This window comes from Suricata suricatta, chromosome 2 (genome assembly GCF_006229205.1).
Source record: "Suricata suricatta isolate VVHF042 chromosome 2, meerkat_22Aug2017_6uvM2_HiC, whole genome shotgun sequence".
NCBI lineage: Eukaryota > Metazoa > Chordata > Mammalia > Carnivora > Herpestidae > Suricata > Suricata suricatta.
This window is the reverse complement of record NC_043701.1, coordinates 12,409,369-12,431,784: the sequence shown is the minus strand read 5'-3', so window position 1 is coordinate 12,431,784 and position 22,416 is coordinate 12,409,369. Positions and strand designations below refer to the sequence as shown.

Below are 22,416 nucleotides of genomic sequence, written 5' to 3'. Positions count from 1 at the left end.
GTCCAAAGTTTCCTATCTGTGATAAAGCATTGCCAGCCCTAATCTTTACCTCTTGATGCTCATAGCTGAGACTTTTTCTAATTTAGAAGGAAAAAAGGCAAGGCCAGAGACAACTTTGTGGACCTGAGCATCTACGGTAGACACTTCTCTTTCTCAGCTAGCTTTGCAAAGCATGGAGCCCTGAATTATTCCACTACTGCCAGCTGTAATGGCAGCTGATTAAAGCCACAGTGCTATCTGTCAATACTTCTCAGTACTGAGGAGGCCCTTTCTGGGTCCCTGGATGGGTGATAAAAATCTCCAGTTACACAAATTGGAGATTCTTGAAGGGGTATCTCTATTACAGAAATGCATTCAGCCATTCTTCCAGGTACCTGATTTTTTGTTGTTTGTTTTTAGTTTTCTAATTTCAGGCTTCTTTGAATATCCTTCTGTATTCTTTCTATTTTTTCTTCCTATTCCTTTGTTCTGGCCTCTGACTAGAACTCTTTTAAAGCGTCTCCTTGATTTAAAGCATGATTTTTTTAATGTAATAGTTTATTGTTGAATTGGTTTCCCTGTAACACCCAGTGCTTCTCCCCACAAGTGCCCCCCACCATGACCATCACCCCCTTCCCTCTCTCCCCCTCCCTCTTCAGTCCATGATTCGTTTTCAGTATTCAATAGTCTCTCCTGATTTGTGTCCCTTCCTCTCTCTATGGTCCTCTGTTAGGTTTCTCCTGTTAGACCTATGAGTGCAAACATATGGCATCTGTCCTTCTCTGCCTGACTTATTTCGCTTAGCATGATTTTTGATAAGATATTCGCGAGGTCCCTGTCCTCTTAGAGCTCACAATCAATGGGGAAAAGAAGGCACCTTCATGGTCATCTAAATTATAACACAAGACAAACTGCGTGCGTAAAGAAAGTGAAACAGGAGAACAAAATAAGGACTTTGAATAGAAAAGTTTTAAAGTATGGAGAAGGACATTTCAGATACTGAGGACGGTGAGAGCAAAGCAATGCTGGAGGATTTGCTCTAGGAAAGTAGGATCTAGTTGAAAACAAGAAAATCCTTTAGCTCCATTCTTCCACAAGATTATGTATTTTGTACATTTTAATGTCTTTTCTTGTCAAGAAAAAGGAAAGTAGCAGCACTTGCAACTGTTCCAACAGTCTAAGGAGCACATGTATGGTAAATCCTGTGTGAGGACTGAGATTAACTTAACATGCTATTTATGTAGATTGAGATGTTATTTATAAAGTTAGGAGTTTGCCCAAGGCTGTCTGTTTTCAATTAGTGTGCTGCTTTCTGCTTTTTTTTTTCTTTTTAAAGTTTGTTTATTTTGGGGCCTGGGTGGCTCAGTCGGTTAAGCGTCTGGCTTCGGCTCTGATCATGATCTCACGGTTCATGGGTTCGAGCCCCGCATCGGGCTCTGTGCTGACTGCTAGCTCAAAGCCTGGAGCCTGCTTCCGATTCTGTGTCTCCCTCTCTCTCTGCCCCTCCCCTGCTTGCACTGCCTCTCTCTGTCTCTCAAAAATAAATGAAAAACATTTAAAGAAATTTATTTGGAGAGAGAGCATGCTAGTGTACACAGAAGAGGGACAGAGAGACAGGGAGAGAGAGAATCCCAATCAGGCTCCATACTGCCTCAAAGCAGGGCTCAAACTCATGAAATGTGAGATCATGACCTGAGCCCAAATTAAGAGCTGGATGCTTAACCGACTGAGCCACCCAGGTGTCCCTTCTGCTTTTTTATTTTAAACAACTTTTCCATACTTCTTACTCAAAAGTATGTGCAAATAGATAGAAGGAGAGGTCAGTGGAATAATGAAAAACTTACAGGGCTAAGTGAGTAGATATGGACCAATGTATGTACGTGATCAGGGAGAAGTTTTTGAAGATGATTCCAAAGTTCAAGTCTGGGAGAATGCTGGTACCATTAAAATAAACAAATAGCTTGGAAGGGAAAAAATGGCTTTGGAGGAAAGGATAAATTTAGGTTTTCACTGACTCAACAATTCAAGTAATGTAAAGATTTTTGAACAGGAAATCATTGGAAGGCACTGACAGTAGTAACCTAGCTGGTGGGGTACAGGATGATCAATATCTGTGCAAGGCCCAAAGGGAGTACAACATGCTGTTTCAGGAGCTAAACATTGAACTAAAATGGTAAAAAGGTAAAATGGCAGATAAGCATCTAGAATATACCAACTAGTAAGCCAGACTTTTAGGAGTGGGTTTAGGTGTCCATTGGAAACCATGTGAAGTAGTTCATATTTTCTCCTTTAAGGGCAAAAATGGTCAATGGAGGTTTTTAAGTAGGATCCCAAGAAGGCAATTTGCTTGTTGGAATGATCTGGAGGTTACCTTCATTTTCTAGAAGCTGGACGGTACCAGGACCAGCAGAAGAGAGGCCTGTGTCCTACAGTCTGTGGGGCCCCCATAAACTTTTCCTAAGCAGCGCCAAGATTAGAGTGAATGAGGCAAAATTTAAGGGGTGCTAAGAAACACAGCAATCAAGATCAAGGACACTTTAATGCAATATTTAAAAAATGTTAAAATTAGTGAAAAAATCTACAATGAACAAAATATCAGAATTTTAAAAACCACAAGATCAGTAAGCAGTAGTTTAACTAAAACTAAGTTTGCAACTTGGTCAAGAAAAATGGTAAGACATGGCAATTCCTGCAATTCAAAGATAAGCAAAGAAGTAGATTTTGTAAATATTATTGATCAATTTACTTCTATTAAAGTCAGGAAAGTGAAGCTACAGTAACTTCTGTTTTTGGTATAAATAAAATATTTAAACTTTAAATAATTTTGTGAGTTTTAACATATCTACTCTTCAAATTTTCCATATTTCTTCAAGAACTTTAATGTTCTGGGATTTTTTAAAAAAATATGTAAAAACGTGTATCAGCGCACACACTTTTTCTCGTGCCTCAGAACCAATGTGGCTCAGGTCTTGTGCTTAATTAAAATTTTGACTTTTTTGTTCATCACAGATTTTTTGCACTAGTTTTGTCTTCTTAAAACATTATTTTGATGGCCAAGTTTTGGGCACCCCCTTAAGTTTTCGCTCTCAGCTCCTGTCCTATTATCCTTTTCTGGTTTCCTTACTGCTTTATCAGACCTGGACGTTTCCAGTCTTTCCCAGGGACAAGCCACCCTTTGTTTCGTCTTCCTCGCCCTCTCCTGGTCCAAGATGGGAAGCTTGGCAAATAATTTCATTTCATTAGAAACTTGAAATCAACTCCACTCACCACTCGGCGGCGGCGTTGCTTCTCTGCTCCCGCCCAGGGAAAAAAATTCCCGGAACTACCGCATTAAGGAGCGGCGCTAGCCGGAGCATTTCTACAGACGCACACCACAGACCTTCCGTTTTCCTAATCCTCTCGCGATGCTTGCCTCCCTTCTGTAGCCGGAAGTGATCGCCTATTTCGAAGCTAGTTCGAGCTAGCGCCTCAGGTGAGGGAGGAGGGAGCCGCGAGTTCTTTGCTAGGTGTGCGTGCCGCTCTGTGTGGGTAGGGAGGTGGTGCTGTGTCGGTGTCTTGGTTTTTCTCTTCCCGCCCGTGCGGAGGACTTTAAGGTTTTCTGTCCCCTCCCTGTCCCTTTTCGTTGTTGGTTGGGAGCACCACCATTGAGAGAGGGCCCTCTCCCATCCCGGCGGTGGGGCCTAGGAGCCCAGGGATCTCCTTGGTCTTTGCTAAGGAGTTTGGAGGCAGTAATTTTTACAGCAGCAAGTTTCAGATTTAAGTCCCTTGGTGACGTTCTCATACTTACTGAGCCCTCACTGTGTGTTAGGAACTACTTTAGGAGTATTGGATGTGGCAGTGAATAAATAAGACAAAACTCCCTGCCCTAAGGGGGCTTGCAATTTAAAGAAATTTGAGAAGACAGTGGAATGCAAATGGGAATAAATCAAAGTATTTCCTGTATGGGTTGGAGGGAGAGGAAGCTAAGGGGAATTAAAAAAAGACAAAAAGCGTTTGGGGGGTTGGGGTAGTCCTAAAAATATGCAGGGATCTTGATGTTTATGATCACAAGAGGGACCGCATGCAAATTATGAATGCAGATAGGCATTTAGGATTAGTGAATTTGTGCTTTTGCTATAAGATCCATTTATTTCTCTCTCTTTTTCTCTTCCTCTTTTTTATTTTTTTATTTTTCAGGGCAAGACCAAAGACTAGGCTGTAAGAAAAGCAAATAGAAGCCATGTTTCGGAGACCTGTATTACAGGTAATCGCTTTTCCTTCTTAGTGTTGAGATGAGTTATTATCAACCATAGTGTAGTGATCAGCTGTCTTCAGTCTTTTGACTGCAGAGGCAAAAGACCATTGAGCCCACCCACTTTATATGTACCCCTTTGATAGAATTGGGGACAGGTTTTACTTGTATAAATAATGTTCACTAAAACAATAAAAAATTCCCATTAGTATATAATGGGAGTCATGATTTTTAAAAATATGCTTTTAAAAATATGCATTTAGATCACTTAGGGAGCATTTAATGTCTTCAGTGATCTAGAGACTCTGGGGATCATTTCCAGCATTTCCCTATAAGGCATGCGTTTCCTTTTTTGACCAGCTACCTCCTGTTGACAGCATTCCACCCCCCATCTCCCTACACTGACGAGTGCAGCTCATGTCACTACATCACCACAGATGTACTCTGTCCACAGTTCCTTCTCATTCTACCAGTCTGACTTCCCATTTCTCCAGACATTTCAGCCAGCCTTCAGCCAGCCGGGACTACCCATTTTCTCCACTTAACCACATTTGGGCTCCAACTTTTTAGATTCTTTATAACCCCTCTTTTATTCCCCATCCTGTGAAGACTAAGGAAATCTGTTCTTGTTCTTCTGTGAAACCTGTTCTTCTCCCCTCAGTCTGCTGTAGATTGGACCCTATATTCTTGGATCCCCACGTTAACTATACATACTTTTAACAGTGTGTTGAAATGTGAAACAGAAATGTTAATAAATGTCTTAATAACTACCATATAAAGAAATCTTTAAAACCAGATGTAAAAGAGTTAGAAGTTTAATTTTAAACATTATCCAAGTTAATTCTATTACCTATTTCTGCTTTGTAGTAGGTCTTAATTTTTGCATGCCCAAAATGAGACAAACTATTCTATAAAATATATTATTCTGTAAGACCTCTGGCTCATCCGAGTACTTCAATTGGTACATTTCTTTCTTTTTTTTTTTAATTTAAAAAAAAATTTTTTTTTTAATTTTTGAGAGAGAGAGAGAGAGAGAGAGAGACAGCATGAGCAGGGGAGGGTCAGAGAGAGAGGGAGACACAGAATCTGAAGACAGGCCCTAGGCTCTGAACTAGCTGTCAGCACAGAGCCTGACGTGGGGCTTGAACCCACGAATTTGAGACCATGACCTGAGCCGAAGCCAGATGCTCAACCGACTGAGCACCCAGGTGCCCCAGATTGGCACATTTCTCGAAGTATAACACAGGTCCTAGTTTGTTTGAGTCGTTGCTCCATCTTTATTTCTTACCCACCTGCGGCCCCAGAACACAATGATAGGATTCCATAGTCAACAGTATTAAAGGAATGGGTGTTCATCGGTCGGTGGACATCTGCTTTTTATATTAACAGCGCTACCGCAAGACACCGGTGTCTCTGATGTAATGGTTAGCCCTCTGAACGTTGGAATCAGCGATGGGCCTGGTGACCTGTGCTCCTACTGTGGCAGTAGCCCTGGAACAGAATGTCTTTAAGGAGGCAGCAGAGGGTGGCAGGAACAGTGACAGCCTTGGTGTCGGCCCGTCCTGGGTTCTAGGTGTGACTTGCCAGTTTATTCCTGTAGGATTTGGACAGGTTACTTAATCTCCCTAAATTTTATTTTTTTGAATCTTCAAAGTAGGGATAATTTTAGACAGTTCAAACGTTTATTCTGAGGATTAATTTGTAAGAGGTAAAGCACGTAGCTGGTCTTTAGTAGTGATCGCTGTAACATCATTGAATGCTGCTACCAGTCTGTGTGAGTAACTACCTTCCTCTAACAGACTGACTTGAATATTCCTTTTTTTGTACTTTATCAGAGAATCAGATGTGTCTTAGACTTTTTTCTTTGGTCTATCAAAAGCATGTCTTTTTCTAGCATATTTTTGATTTTACCTTTTATGTACAACCATGGAACTACCACAATCAGGAGGTTTACCATGAAAGAACCAGGAGAAGATTGTAAATTAGCCTTCCTGGGCATGCCATCTGGCTCTGTGTACCTTTGGGCGTCTGTAATAGATGGCGTGCAAGCATTTCCATGGTCCTCCGGGCACTGGTGGGGGGACACGTGAATGGCACGTGTTCTGGGTGTGAATGCCACAGGAGCTGCTGACCAGATGGTGACTGAGTGTGAACTGGTCTTCTGTTTGCGTTTACCTTTCCCCCCAAACTAAAGCCATTTTACTCATTTGTTCCCCTTTAGGTATTTCATCAGTTTGTAAGACATGAGTCTGAAGCATCTAGCAGCTTGGTTCTTGAAAGATGTAAGTAGTGTCTAATTTCCAAGTTTAAAGTATGCTGTTTATAGCAATGTGCAGCTGTTCTTAAACGTGCTGTAGGAGAGGTGCACTGGTTGGGTATACTCAGGTCATTGTCATGCCTTTGGCTCCTGTTGGCCTCTCTGCTCTTGGCCTTGCCCCATCAGGCTGCAGGGGCCTCCTGGAATCTCCTTGACTCCTGTCTGGTTATCTAAGTCTTCCAAGGTCCTGTGCTATCTGGCTGAGAGGGTGAAACTTTGTGAAAGCTCTTCTTTCACAGAGTAGTCCCGTGTATTTAGAAAGATTTTCAGATCTCAAATTCGTTTTTTTAACCATGCAGGATTTTGGGGGGGGGGGGGGGGGGAGAGAAAGGTATTTCAAAGAATTTACGGTAAAATGAGGAGCTTAGTGTGTGTTTGTGGGCTCCTTTCTCTAAGAATATTTTCTCCGTTCTTGCCAACCCTCTTTTTCCCCTCTCATACTGCCTCATTTGCCCCTTCAGCTTACCTTCTGAACTTGTAGAACTTGGGTTTTGCTCAATGCTGCGATGGAAATTGAAGTAGTATTTGCATCTGTTCCTTTTCTGGAACTTTCTCTCAAGCTCCTTTTATTTACACGTTGTTTCAGCTCTGAACCGAGTACAGCTCCTTGGGCGAGTGGGTCAGGACCCGGTCATGAGACAGGTGGAAGGGAAAAACCCAGTCACGATATTTTCTCTAGCAACGAATGAGATGTGGCGGTCAGGGGAGAGTGAAGTACACCAAATGGGTGAGTGTAACAGACTGGGCTTTTAACTGTATCAGCAGTAAATAGACATTGTTCTCTGCTATCTAATGGGAGAAAAGCTGCTTTTAGAAGGAATCTCTGATTCTGTGCTTTTCTCTTCAAAATTGTGACATTGGTTTTGCTGGGCATGTTGTCTTTGGCATTTGTTTTGTCTGCTGGCATATGTAACTTCATTTTCTGTGCTTGAGATTTAGGTGATGTCAGTCAAAAGACGACATGGCACAGAATATCAGTCTTCCGACCAGGCCTCAGAGATGTGGCGTATCAGTATGTGAAAAAGGGGTAAGTTGAGGGAAGAAGTGTCTTACAGATTGCATGGTTTAAAACGCTGGCAACAGGTGTTCTCGGGGAATGCCTAACTCCTTTATTCTCCTACTTACTCTGTGTTACCTTGAGGTATTCTTCAGAGCGTAGTGTTACATGCATGGCGTTTCGCCGTGTGCGTCTAATTCAGAGATGTATAAAACATGGTTTCGCTTGCTAAGAATTTATAATTTTGGCCAAGTAAGAGGTAGACAGAAGCAGATGAGGCAAGAGAGACGGCAGAGTGTACTGAGTGCCACGTGAGCAGGTGCAGCCCGTGCTGTTGGGAGTTCCCACGCCGCCATGGCCAGCGATCCCCGTGGCACGTTCTTGCTCTTGGCATCAGCGTGGAGTCCTTAGTGCAGAGTCTGGGATGTCGGTAGCCCAGCACAGGTGGGCTATTATGGCAGCGTTCACAGCCGTTGTCTTATATTTTGAGAATTTTGGATCAGCTCCCTTTTGAAATGCTTAGATTGATTACATACATAAGACAGTTGTTAAACATTAATTCTGTTCTTTTATTTGTTTTTATGGATGTAAACACAGAGAAATCTCTTTTTTAAGTAAGTAGATGGGAACAAAAGGAAGTAATGTTTCAGTGTTTATGAACTTCTGAGATATGCCAAAATTAGACATCATTTAAAAATTGATTTTTTTTAAATAATGGAAAATGTCAAACATGCACAAACATAGAAAGTACAAAAAGGAAATGTTGTCCTTCTTATCTAGGTATGTCAGGTCTGCATGGATTTTCTGTTTTAGTACTCTTCATAGTCCTAATTTCGGTCTTTGAGATGCGGTAGCAAAAATCAGGTTATGCATGATTCTGTATTCATCCTTAGTGTGTACTTGTTCCTGCTCCTACCTGACTCCCTCTTTTCAAACAGATTAGACTCTCCGGACTAAACAGTGTAAATTTTATTTTTATCAGGTCCCGAATCTATGTGGAAGGGAAAGTCGACTATGGTGAATACACAGATAAAAACAATGTGAGGCGACAGGCAACAACAATCATAGCTGGTAAGAAGCTTGTAACCGCTGTCCCCTCCTCCCTCCTCCCTCCTCCCTCCTCCCTCCTCCCTTCTTAAAAAGCTTCGCTTCTTGTGAGTAACTTTAACTGGGGCTCGCGTACGGAGGCCGAGATGGTCAGGCAACGCACCATGAGAATGGCGCGTGTGGCTTGGGGATGTGCTGTGGTTTCTACAGCTCCTTCAGAAAATTCTCTCTGCTCAGTTTCATTTCACAAGTAACTTTTGAGTAGAGTGTCTGTTGGTCCTACTGTTTGAAGGAAGAAAACTTTAGTGTCTGAGGACATGACCTAAATGGGCAGAAGCTTGTGGCAAGGGAGTGACACAGCTGTGAGGGCCTTAGACATTTGTGGAGATTTATTCAGAACCTGCTCGGTGCTGAACATGATGATTTAAAAAAATTTTTTTTAGTGTTTATTTTTGAAACGGGGAGAGAGAGAGAGAGAGAGAGAGACAGACGTGAGCGGGGGAGGGACAGAGAGAGAAAGGGAGACACAGAATCTGAAGCAGGCTCTACACTCTGAGCTGTCAGCCCAGAGCCCAATGTGGGCCGCGATCTCATGAACTGTGAAATCATGAGCTAAGCCGAAGTTGGATGCGTCAACCAACTGAGCCACACCAGCACCCCAGAACATGATGATTTTTAAGTTCCTATTTTTCTCATTAAACAAAATGCAAACAATTGTAGGAGACACGCACACACAAAGCTTCAAGAACAGTAAGAAGATACCTCTCGGGCGCCTGGGTGGCTCGGTCGGTTGAGTATCTAACTTTGGCTCCGTTCATGGTCTCCTGCTTCATGAGTCCCAGCCCTGCATCGGGCTCTGCTGTCAGCAGAGCCCGCTTTGGGTCCTCTGTCCTCTCTCCCTGCCCCTCCCCTGCTTTTACTCACATACTCTCTCTCAAGTATAAATAAGGACATTAAAAAAAAAAAAGGATATCTTCTAGAGCAGAGTTTTCAAACTATTTTGAAAATTGTACAAGCATCTTGAAAAGATATAGCCCTACTGGACATATTTAAGTTGATATGAACATTTTTTCCAATAAATTGTTACTCTGAAATGTATTAGTGCATCTAAATACCATAGCAGTTTGATGCTCATCATTAAGTTTCTTAAAAAATTGAACAAGCTCTTAAGCATTTGGAAATTTTGTTATTTTTTGTTCTCTGAACTTGTGTTTCCATTTTCTCCTGAGAAATGTATCTTAACATATACAATTCAGAACTTTTTATTATTCACTCTATTGTGTTTGTAACATAGGTAAATAGAAATTTTAAAATATAAAAATTCTGTGATATTAAGGCTCTAAATGTTATATATTTTTTGATTGGGTTATTATAGTTGTTTTTAGAACACATCTGACTAAAGCAATTTTAATATATAAGTATGAAAATTGAAATTTTATTAGAAATACATAAATGAGGAAGATAGTTCCTCTTTTTTAACCTCGTGGAAAAATTGTTAAAATAAGACAGTTGTTAAACATTAATTCTGTTCTTTTGTTTGTTTTTATGGATGTAAATATAGAGAAATCTCTTTTTTAAGTAACTAGATGGGAACAAAAGGAAGTAATGTTTCAGTGTTTGTGAACTTCTGAGATGTGCCAAATTAGACATCATTTAAAAATTTATTTTTTTAAATAATGGAAAATGTCAAACATGCACAAACATAGAAAGTACAAAAAGGAAATGTGTCATTTGGCTTCAACAGTTACCAACTGATGGCCAATATGATTTCTTCTATGCCCCCAGCGCACTTTTCCTCCACTTGGATTATTTTGAAGTGAATCTCAGACATTATATTATTTCATTCATAAAGATTTTCAGTAGGTATATCTGAAAGATACAGATTCCTATATAAAGCATAACTACTGTGCTATTAACATACATGATATTAAGTTATTTAAATATTTTTCCCAGACATCACAATGTTTATGTTTTTGATTGCTTCGTAAATATGAGTCTGTACACTGTATTATATGGCTTATATCTTGAGTCTCTTAAATCTCTTATCTTTTTAAACAACAAACTTATTTTCTTATAATTTTGGAGGCTAGAACTCTGAGAACCTAACTCTCTTTTAATTGATAGATTTTCCTTTTATCTTTCTTTTTTACTTTGCTCCAGAATTCATGTCTTAACCACTCTACCATATTGATAAATTCTAATTTGTTGTAAATAATACTCAAAATATATATTTTCTTACTAGTTTCTTTGAACATGTATATTGGCTTTGAAAATCAACATAGTTATCTTTCTACCTCATTATCTGACCTTAGATGAGGTCCTCTCTGACCATTTTGCTTTCATAATTCTTGGGTGTCTTGACATTTCATTTCTGCATGCCCTGTTCTTCCTTGGGCCATGTCTCCAGAGATATCTACCTGTTCAGAAGTTTTTCTGGCTCAGTCAGTTAACTGTCTGACTCTTGATTTTGGCTCAGGTCATGATCTTAGGGTTAGGAGATTGAAGCATGTGTTGGGCTCCCCGCTGAGCTTGGAGCCTGTTTAAGATTCTCTCCCACCTCCCTCTGTCCCTCCCTCGCTTGCACAGGCATGTGCATTCTCTCTCTCTTTCAAAACATAACAATTTAAAAAACCCAAATTTGTTTTGACATCATAGACTATAGCTATGATTTCAGCAGTGGAAAACCAAATTTCCCTTGTTTTTTTTTTTAAGTAGGCTCCACACTGGGCATGGAGGCTTGAACTTGCGAGGCTTGAACTCACAATCCTGAGATCAAGACCTTGAGCTGAGATCAAGAATCAGATGCTTAACCAACTGAGCTACCCAGGATCCCCAAAACCATACTTCTAGTAAAATAATTGACATTTTAAATCTTTATCAATTATGTAACTATTTAACACTTTCATACTCCATTGTAAACCAAGAGTGTGGATGAACTTTGGACTGTGAATTATTCTGAACTAAAGGCAGTTACTCAATAGAAACAGTTTAGATTGTTTGCCATTTTGTTTTCTTCTTGTCATTAGTATTCACAGCCTGGGTGAGTTAATTGACCTATGAACATAGATTTAGTAGTAAAAATGAATAGATCTTTAGTGACATTTGAATTGAAAGAAATAGGGTTTAAATTTGGTTGCTTGGTTTTGTAGGTCATGTTTTTTTCCTGCTAGGGACCCATGTCTAGAACTTAAACTAACCACCAGTGGATGGCACTCTAGCTGTTTTACACTGTGGTGTCTGTTTTAATAATCTCTTCTGAAGTAAGCATTCTGTACCAAAATACTCTATTTTTAGAAGACTAGTCATAAGTCCTACCATGTAATAGCCACTTTAAAAATAATTCTTAAGTTATAAGTATCTAGATCTTTTCAAGTTATACAGGAAGCACTGATACTTTTCCTTTGTTTGTCCTAAACTAACTCTGTCTGGGACAACATTTTAAGTGCAGTGTCTGATGTTCTTGTACGAGAATGCTCTCTTTGTAATATGGATTAGTAAAAATTTTCCCCAAGAATGAGTATATAAAAATCAAGGTGTTTTAAAATTTAAAAACGGAATGTCTTCTGTGTGAGTGTTGCAGCCTGCTTACAGTCAGGAAGTCTGTGTTTGCTCACAGGACCGCATGTGGGACCCTGTCCTCTCTCTGTACGTCCAGCGTGTGTACCGCTGGGCCTCTCGTGTGTGAGGCTGTGCTGCCTGGGCTCATGGCCTCGCTCTGCGCACTGCGCACTGGGAGATCTGTGACCGGTTCTTCTGTAGGGAGTTCCTGCCAAGCAGTGACGACTGTGTCCACACCTCTGCTGACAGGGTCTGAATTGTTGACCAACACCTGAAGCCCAGCGTTTAGCTCCGTTGGTGCCTGTTGTCTGTGCTGCTCATGAACGTAGCAGGAGTTCCTTCACGTTTCGGGAATTTTTCTAAAGTCTGTTAGTTAACAGCAGTTAAGTTTGTGTGTTATAGAGGAGTGATTGAGGTGGAGAAAGAGTTCTGAAAATAATACTTATGTTTTGGCTTCTTTACAGATAATATTATATTTCTGAGTGACCAGACCAAAGAAAAGGCATAGCATGGATGATTCTTCATTGACCACTGTTTGGTACGGTCTCATTTCCAAATCATGTATAGTCTTTATAGTTCCTAAGGACAAGAATTAAATATTCTTTTATATAAAATGAGTGATAACACTTCTCCTGACTGTTACTCCCCCTCCCCCTTTCGTCTCGTAAAGCTTGGTAGCTAATTGTTTATTCTTTTAGGGATGGTTTTTGTGTATAAGAGTATAAAGCACTGAACTGTCGAGTTCATCTGTGTTATGGCGGAAGGATAAGTAAGTGACCTTTGGGATGGCCCCTTGCTTTTTGTGCACACTTGTATTCCAGTACTGGTCCAGCCGCTAAGTATTGTATGTCAGACGGTTATGCCACACTTGTGAATAATGGTTTTCTTACTGTTTGCTCCATAAACTGGATGGCGGGGACTGTCTTCTCTGTGACCTGCACCTTAGCCAGTGCTTGGCACAGAACAGGTACTTGATGAATGTTGAGAGATGAATGATCCCAGTAAGCTTCAGCCCACACTGAAGCGGGCTGGTGAACAGCGGTTGGTTTCTAACCTAAACAGCTCTAAGACTAACCTACCTTCTTCACATCTTTTGTTTTTGGGTAGATTTCACTAGCACTTATGAAAATGAGTTTATGAGCAGGAAAGACCTAAAATAGAAGTAGGGATGAACGAGTTCATTTCCAGGTGTTGCCACAGAAGGTCTGGTTGCGCTAGTTTCTGTCTGTCTAAGCCCCATTCTCTGTCCTTTCAGTCTCCTCCAGAACTTCGGGGGAGGCGCCCAAACAGCCTTTGGCGTTGCCTCGTTGGTTAGAGCCTCGGGTGTGACCGTCTTTTATTTTTCCACCTGGTCACTTGGTGCACATACACCAATCGTTGTGTGCACATGATTAGCTTCATCCTGAGACTCTGGAAAGTGCAGAGTACTAGTAAGCTCCTAATAAATACTGCATAAAATGTAGTCTGTGTTTTCACTGCATCTTATACTTACAGGCCTGCCCCAACCCTCCACAGGTCTGCTCATTGGCTGTGCTTGTTCAGGACTGGCTGCACTTGAGCTGGTTGTCCAGTTCAAGTTGTAGCAGTCCCTCATTCCTGCTGGGCCACTCGGGCTCCAGCTTCGCCTCCAGCCCAGCCTGTTCGCTTGTGGCCCAGACTGCATGTCGTGTCCCCTCTGCCCGAGAGCAGGTGCTGACTGTAGCTCGGGTCGTGCTGGACTATCACGGCTTCACAGTTTGCGTGCTGCCTGTGGACCCACACTGGAGCAGCTCTGTGCACTGGGAGTGCAGTTTGGTCAAGGAAAGGATGGAAGTCCTTAACTTTGCTCTCTTCTCGCGCAGGAGCAGTAGAAAAGGAATTGCCATTTCTTCGTGTCAGCCATCTTTTCCTGCAGCTGGGCCTGTTGATCAGTACATTAACTCTGCCTTCTGAGTTTATGTGTTAAAACTGTCTGGTGATGTAGTCCTCACCCCTTTGTGCCCTATTCCTTAAGCAGAATGTAGATAAAATTTGTCTTTTGGGCAGCTCTTTAGCAAAAGCTGCTTTTTTTTTTTTTAAATAATAGTTTATTGTCAAATTGGTTTCCATATAACACCCAGTGCTTCTCCCCACAAGTGCCCTCCTCCATGACCATCACCCCCTTCCCTTTTCCCCCTCCCCTCTCCGCCCTCAGTTTGTTTTCAGTATTCAGTAGTCTCATGATTTGTGTCCCTCTCTCTCCCCAACTCTTTTTCCCCCTTCCCCTCCCTGTGGTCCTCTGTTAGGTTTCTCCTGTTCTCCTGTTAGACCTATGAGTGCAAACATATGGTTTCTGTCCTTCTTTGCCTGACTTATTTCACTTAGCATGACACCCTCAAGGTCCATCCATTTTGCTACAAATGGCCAGATTTCATTCTTTCTCATTGCCATGTAGTACTCCATTGTATAGATAAACCACATCTTCTTGATCCACTCATCAGGTGATGGACATTTAGGCTCTTTCCATGAATAAAAGCTGCTTTTATACTCCTTAAAAGTTGTGAGAGGTTCTGCACATTTGGATGCCAAAGTAGCATGACGGATCTGTGCTTTGGGAAGGTGATGGGTGAACAGAACAGCTCAGGGACCAGCCCAGAGCAGCTCTGAGTCCAGGGCTCAGGGGCAGAAAGGTGCGCCCCGCAGCACCCCTGGGAGCCGAAGGCATCGCACAGTCCCGCTGCACGTTGCCTGCGAGGCTCCGAGGTTGGACAGCAGGGCCTTCAGAGGCAGGCGTTGGCTCAGAGGCCTCGGCATGAACAGGACGCTGCAGACGTGAGGTCCGCAACCGGCTGGGCTCCCGGAGCATAGACTCTGCGCTTCCCGCCGGGGCGGCCCCGGGTGCTGAGGACCCTGTACCTCTCCCAAGCTGGTCTCGGAGGAGGTGTGTGGAACCTGGTAGCTGTAACGGTCAGTCGGGGTCTTCTAGTCCCAAGTTTTGTGTCTCGCATTCCCTTTGTCGTCTTTTTACAGTGTCAGGGAATAATACCTGTGACAAACTGCCGTGTGACTTTGATTTTGCGATTCCAAGTCGAGTGGGAGTTCAGTGGGACACACAGAGTGTGGGAGAGAAGGTGACAGTACGTGTGGTATTCTCTCATTTTTGAAAAAGAAGTAAAAGATAAATGTTTAGTGAAAGTCTGGGAGGAGAAACATCCTCTGGATGGGGAGAGCCTGTGTGATTTTTCTTCTTATTTTTTAGCCTTGAGTTTATATCACTTTTATAATAAGAAAAAACAAGACTGTTTTCACTTTTGGAAAACAAAAATCTTGCCATTATTTCCAAGCCAGGCTGGCACCGCTGTTTGAGCTTCAGCTAGTGTTACTGCTTCCCGTACGGGAGGCGGACAGGATCCTCTCTCATGTACTTCCCTCCATCGTCTGCAGCGTTGTATTACTGTTCAGACACTTCACTTACCTTTCTCCCCCTTCTTTTTCTTTTCTTTTCTCTTACTACATGTGTGTAACCCATAGTGACTGACGTGAAAGATCAACCTGTGTGAGATCCACTGTTTGCTGCCAACACAATTTTCAAAGATCCTTCATTTCTTCACAACGATTGGACAGTTAATCCAGAGACCTCCCAGAACACCAAACACATGTTTTTGTGGCTGTTTTTGGGGATTACTTGTCGTTGCCAGCTGGGTTACAGCCTAACCTTTGCAGCTCAGCAGACGTTACTGGTGGTTTCCCTTTGTTCCCAAAAGAGATGATGCAGTTCTGGAAGGCAGGGTTATCTTCTACCCAGACTACCCGATTGTCCCCGTCCAGCTTAGCTTAGCAAAGTGACATTATAGGGCTTTCGAAATGTTTGGTTCGATTGCACTGAAACATTGACATGAAAATGAAGGCAGGCTCACTTTACTTATTTTTCTGTCAGGGTTTGCATTATGTGCCGTGAAGCTCGGTGGGAGTGACAGCAAGCAAATCATTGTAGGAAACGTAGTGAGTTACAGAGAAATTTCTTAAAGGAAACAATTGCCATATTAACGCCTGGCATTTTTGTGTACTTATGAGGTGCCAGGCCCCGAGCTCAGTGCTTTTTATCATTGTCTCGTTTCACTCTTACCCTGAGAAGGTGGTATCCCGATTTTACAGGTGAGGAAACCTGAAACTGGTGGTTAAGTAACACGGCAAAGCCACGCGGCGTATAAGAGGCGTAGCTGAGGTTTGAGTTTAGGTTTGTGACGTTTGCATTTTGTTTTCTGCCTGCGGTCTGCTTCCCACTGCCTCCCACGTCCATGGGCCCAACTATCCAGAACCCCCCTCTGCTAACTTCTGACCCTGCGAGGTGCTTCTCAGTCACCCTGCGAGTCCCACTACATGGTCAGTTTTGACGGGGGGCAGAATTAGGGAGACAAACCTCTATCTCTTCCTTCTGTCTCATTTTCAGTCTGATGGTCCTATAGGAAAATAAGTCACAGTTAATTTTTCTGCCAGGTTATCTTTGCTTTTTCCTCTTGACCCTTGTTATCAAGCAGTGCTTCTTTGCTGGTTAAGATAGGTTTACATTGTCTCCTCCTTTTCATTGTTTCCTCCAATCATTTCCTTCCTACTGAGAGTTGAAATTGTCAGCAAGATTGTTCAAGAACTTGACAGGCTCACTCTTTAGAGAACGGGGCCGTTGGCAGGCGTCAGCGGCATGATGGCCCCTCTCCCTACCGTGTATACCCTGTGCTGTTCCCACAGTCTGTGATTGGGTGACGTGTGGCTTTTCAGGCTGCTCAAGTCACACAGACACGATCATGAAATTTCTCTTTGTTGTCTGTACTCTTGATTTGTGTTGTACCTCAGGGTGGTGTTTGTCCATATAGGTGTACACCTTAACATTTTGTCATTTTCCTGCCACACCTGTCCTTTGAAAAGAAGGTGGTTTATCAGAATAGTCCAGTTGAGGCTGTTAGTCTCACAGCCTGGATTTGCTTCACTTACCAGCTGAGTGACCTCTGCTGAGTTACTTAACTTTCCCTGCCCGGGTTTTTTTTTTTTTTTTTTTTTGTCATTTTGCTTTTCTGTGAATAAAACAGGGATGATAGTAGTCCTACTTTATAGGCCTGCTGGGAAGAACACAGTGAATAATACATATAACTTAGCACATCGTAACTGAATCCAGTGCTCAGTGCTGACTGACCATCATTGCTGTTGTTTGTAGTTACTTTACACACTGCCTGTCCCTTCCAGTCACCGTGCCCATCTCCCCAGGTCTCAGAGGACACTTCTGGGAGCCTGTAGACTTTACATGAGTTTATTTGTTGTTGTTAATGTCCATGGATTACTGAGAACGTAGTCCACTTTGGTAGTGTTTTTTGGTTTGCTTTTCGTCATCTGTGGCTATTTACACTTAATCTGGGCACCTTTTTATTTTTTATTTATTTATTTATTTATTTTATTTTATTTAAAAAAATTTTTTAAAAATGTTTTATTTAGTTTTTTGATACAGAGAGAGACAGAGCATGAGAGGAGGAGGGGCAGAGAGAGAAGGAGACACAGAACCAGAAGCAGGCTCCAGGCTCTGAGCGGTCTGTACAGAGCCTGATGCGGGGCTCGAACCCACGAATGTGAGATCTGACCTGAGCCGAAGTCGGAGGCTTAACCGACTGAGCCACCCAGGCGCCCCCTGGGCACCTTTTAAAACATAAAAGTCACTTGGGCACCTGCTTTATCCCTTGCATGCATACAAGCCTGGATATAGGATAAATATAACAGGACTACTGCATTGAAGGGGCTCACAGTCTGGGATGATGGGGGCTGGATGGGGAGACAGAAGCAGGAGCCCATGTGCAAAGTGGGCTGTGGTGTAGGGAGCAGTCTAGTGATGGGAGAAATTAAGTCCTGTGGGTACAGATGAGAATAGTTGTTAGGTTAGTTTTCAGCCGACAAAAGAGCACGAACAGGGGTCCAGAAACATAAAACTAATGGATCAGTGAAAGATAAAACGTGAAGAGGGCACTGGGGCTGGATCATAAAGGGCCTTGAAAGCTTACAGAGGACTTTGGCAGTGGGGAGCTGCTTGTTTTAAAATGGACTTTTCAGAACTGTGCTTGAGAAAGAACAGTGGAGATCTGTGAAGGGTTAGAAGAGGGGAAAGCTTGCAGGCGGTTAGGAGGCTCCTGGAAGAGCCCTAAAACGTTAGCAGAGTGGGCATTACAGGAGACCCAAGGGCGATTTGGGGTTCATGTTGATTCGTTCATGTGCAACAGCTATGTGTTAGACCCCAGGCTACGCTCCAGGTTAGGGATACTGAGAAGGTGGAGCTCCCGTCCAGGATGCGCCGAGGGCCATAGGTGCTGGTGGGAAGAGATGGAAGGGCCTTGAAGAGATCCTTCTGAGGCTGCCTGGGCAGCTGTGTGGATGGTGACGTTTTGTTTCTGGGACTGAGGAACATGAACGTGGGAGCAGATTTGAGCAGGAAGATCAGGAGTAGTTCTAACATAGCTTAGTTATAGACTTCCTAGCTTACAGTTGGTGATTAATGAGTGGAGCTCAGAAGAGAAGTTGAGACGAGGGACTTCTTGTTTTCTTCTGCCAAACACGTGTTAAGCACATTTTGTGAGATAGCAAATGCTGCCAGGATTCCAGCTTTCTGTTGTGGAAAATCGTATCATGGGGAAGATTTCTAGTGGCTTACCTGTGTCACAGGAATTTGTGCTGCCCAGGTGTGGCAAGATGACAGACACAAAGAACTGTCTTGATAGTTCTCAAGAGGAGGGCACATGCTACACCATTGGAACCACTGGGGAAGCCCCAGGGCAGGCCAGAAGGCAGAAGGAACGAAGGGAAGGTGTGCGCCACAGCTTCCCCTGTGATTTCTGTGGGACGAATGAGTTTCACCAAGCTCTGGACAATAGGGGTGGTCCCTAGTTGCCAGGTACCTTTGAGCAGAGGCCTAGTGTTCTGGACTGCAGGAGCCTGATTAAAGGAGGCTGGTGGCAGGGATGGAATCAGGATTGGTTGGTTTGCATATGAAAGACACACTTTTGGGCAAATGTCTACTATTTCTAGGAATTAGCTCATGTTGTGAAGGGGTTGGTTTCTCCCAGGGTCTGCCAGGCTCCAAGATGTCAGAGCATCATAACATACAGAAAATGAGAAACATGATTAATACACTACCCAATAGCCATTATCCTTTCTACAGAGCCCATTTATTTACAGAGCCCGTGTTGTATTGGGGGTGACCATGTGCATGGCTGAAATACTGCATTCCTATTCTCCTTTGCAGTTCACTGTTGCTAAGGGGGTGTAAGCAGAAGCCATTTGGTGGTGCTTCCAGGAAAGCTCCTTAAGTGACTAACTCTGTTGGGAGGCTCATCCTTTGTGCTTCTCCAGACCCTCACCTGGCTTTTACTGTTCTGCAATGTGGACATGAGGGCTGAAAATCTCCAGCAGCCATTTTGGACAACGAGAATGTCTTCAGGATGGAGGACGGAAGAGGCTGGAATCCGCGACGACCATGGGACCACCATTCTGGTCCTGGACTGTCTACCTCTGGGCTTCTATGGGAGACACAAATAAATCTCTACCTGTTTAAGCCACTTATTTGTGCTTTGCATTGAAACCTAATTCTTACTAATTCACACATTCTTTATCTCCATATACACAATGAATTCATTACTTAAGTTCTTTCGCTTCTAAGACGATTCACTGCTGGTAGAAGTAAAATCTTACCTCTACTGCCACAGTCCTTCAGACTTTTAACCTGTGTCTCATTCTTAATTGGAGGAGAGACTGGGACATAAAATGTACACAAATGCTTAGCAAATAGCCTTAAAAAGTAAATATAAACATTTTTTCATCAAATAAATAGTATAAATTTGCTTGAATTCTGAAATGAAGACCCTTAATTAACGGCCCCTTGTTTAATAAAGTCGCACTTAAGTAAGAATGGAAGTCCGGCCCTTCTGCGCCTGGCAGTATAGCAGACTAGATGGCCTGCAGCGAGGAGGCGTCCCACTGCAAAGTAACCAGCTCCTAAGGGTGGCATAGTTTTTAAATGAGTTCTTTTTTTTAATGTTTTATTTATTTTTGATACAGAGAGAGACAGAGCATGAGACGGGGAGAGCCAGAGAGAGAAGGAGACACAAAACTGGAAGCAGGCTCCAGGCTCTGAGCCAGCTGTCAGCACAGAGCCTGACGCGGGGCTCGAACCCACGAACGTGAGATCTGACCTGAGCCAAAGCCGGAGGCTTAACCGACTGAGCCACCCAGGCGCCCCAGGATGGCATAATTTTATTGCATCCTAGAGTACCTAACTAAGTTCAGGCTGCCATAACAAAATACCATCGACTGAGTGATGTGAGCAGCAGACGTTTTCTTGCACTTCTGGAGGCTTGAAGTCTCAGATTAGGTTGCAGGATGGTTGGTTTCCTGGGAGGCCCATGTTCCTGGGTTAAAGTGGCTACCAACTCGCTGTGTCCTCACGTGACCTATTTGTGCTGACAGCGAACTCTGGTGTCTCTTACAAGGATACTAATCATGTGTCAGGGCCCCAGCCTTATGCCCTCTGTTTCACTTTCTTCTTACAGGCCCTATCTCAAAATACAGTCACATTGGGGATAAGACTTCTCTATGTGAATTTTGAGTGGACACAGTTCAATCCAGCATTGGGCCTTGCAGGAAGAAAGGGACTTCTTCAAGTGACAGGTTCTAGACTAACTGAAACCAGAGCAATAAGTAGGCAACACACTGAAAAGGGAGTTTCCTGATGACATGCTAACGACATCGTGGTTTAGAGATAAAATACAAAGTGTATATGTCAAAGGTGGGCCCCAAGCAGACTTGAGGCACACCTTTTTTTGAGACATTTTCCTCAAAATGAACAAGGCAAGGATGCCTTATCACTACTTCTTGACAAGTTGCTTGTACTGAGGCTTTAGCAAGCATAGTTGGGAAGGAAAGATAGAAGTATTGAGCTGGAAAGAAGAAAGTAACAAATGCTGTGGTTATATAGAAACCACAAAAGATGCTGTAGATGAATAATTAAAAGTTGTTGGAAATAAGATCAATTTACAAAAGTCCCCTGTAAACAACAGTGAACATGGCATGTACAAGAGCATCAGAAAATGAGTCTTCCAGGAGTGTGCCGTCTCTGTGGAGCGCATTATAAAACTTTATTGAAATACATTAAAAGAAGACTAAACATGTTGGTAAACCATGTTTATTGTGAGCATCAATAATGTAAAGATCTTAACCCTCCACTTACAGATCAAAACAAAAATTTTGGGGGGCAACTGGACAAGCTGATTTTAAAGATGCGTTGATAAGCAAAGGTCCAAGACCACACAGCATACTTCTGAAGAAGAATGAGATGAGGGACTTGCTCTGCCCATTAGCAAGACTTTAAAATAAAGCTATAGTGACAAAAGAACTGTTCTACGGATATAGGAATAAACAGGACAGTGGTGTAGAATAGAGAACCCAGAAACAGCCCATGTACACGTAGAAAATGATACAAGTGGCTTAGATCAGTGGGTATAGATTTTTTCAATAAAGTAGGTGAAGGAGATTTGTCATCCGCACAGAAAAAAATGAAATCAGATATCTATACCTTATGCAAAGATCAGTTCTTGACAGTTTAAAGACTTGTATGTGAAAGGCAAAATGTTAAAAATTTTGGAAGGAACTATAAGAATGTCCTTATCTGGTGGCATGGAAATTTTCTTTAAACAAAAATATAACTTGTTTACAAAAAGTCACCGTAAAGAAAGCAAAATGACAAGTCACAAAAGGGAGAGAAGATATTTGCAATATCTGCAAATTGAAATGCATTTAGAATATATAAGGGTTACAAAGCAATAAAAATATGATCTAGAATATGAAAACCTACAAAGCAACAAGGAAACAGCAGCTTAGTAGGAAAATGGGCAAAGACACCGAGGCTGTGAAATATAAATGATGCATTGATATATGAATAAATGGTCCACTTCATTAAAAAGGAAAACCATTTGCAGCAGCGTGGATGGAGCTAGAGTGTCTTCTGCAAAGTGAAAGAAGGCAGAGAAAGACAAATACCACGGGATCTCACTCATGTGTAGAATGGGGGAAAGGAAAAAAGGAGAGAGGGACACAAACCATAAGAGATGCTTAATAATAGAGAACAAACTGAGGGTTGGAGGGAGGGAGTGGGGGATGGGCTGGATGGGTGATGGTATTAAAGAGGGCACTTGTCATGAACACTGAATTCTACTCCAGAAACCAATCCTGCATTGTATGCTAACTAAAATAAAACAATGTTTACACATATACTGTATGTTAAGTGCACTTACTGTATTCTCA

General features: G+C 42.5%; 1 protein-coding gene across 6 annotated transcripts; it reads left to right on the top strand.

The window, feature by feature from the left end:
* The first annotated feature begins 3,393 nt into the window (after positions 1-3,393).
* Positions 3,394-19,677, top strand: SSBP1 (single stranded DNA binding protein 1). 6 transcript variants are annotated; one of them, XM_029922470.1, is made up of 8 exons: positions 3,394-3,451; positions 4,156-4,222; positions 6,432-6,492; positions 7,114-7,254; positions 7,467-7,554; positions 8,507-8,595; positions 12,594-12,667; positions 19,364-19,677. In XM_029922470.1, the coding sequence occupies exons 2-7, from the start codon at positions 4,199-4,201 to the stop codon at positions 12,635-12,637; spliced, it is 447 nt and encodes a 148-aa protein (XP_029778330.1). In that variant the 5' UTR covers positions 3,394-3,451; positions 4,156-4,198; the 3' UTR covers positions 12,638-12,667; positions 19,364-19,677. The 6 variants fall into 6 exon arrangements, with proteins under 6 accessions (XP_029778330.1, XP_029778319.1, XP_029778311.1 ...); XM_029922459.1 differs by having other exon boundaries at positions 7,461-7,554; positions 19,471-19,677; XM_029922451.1 differs by having other exon boundaries at positions 7,461-7,554.
* The last annotated feature ends 2,739 nt before the right edge of the window (positions 19,678-22,416 follow it).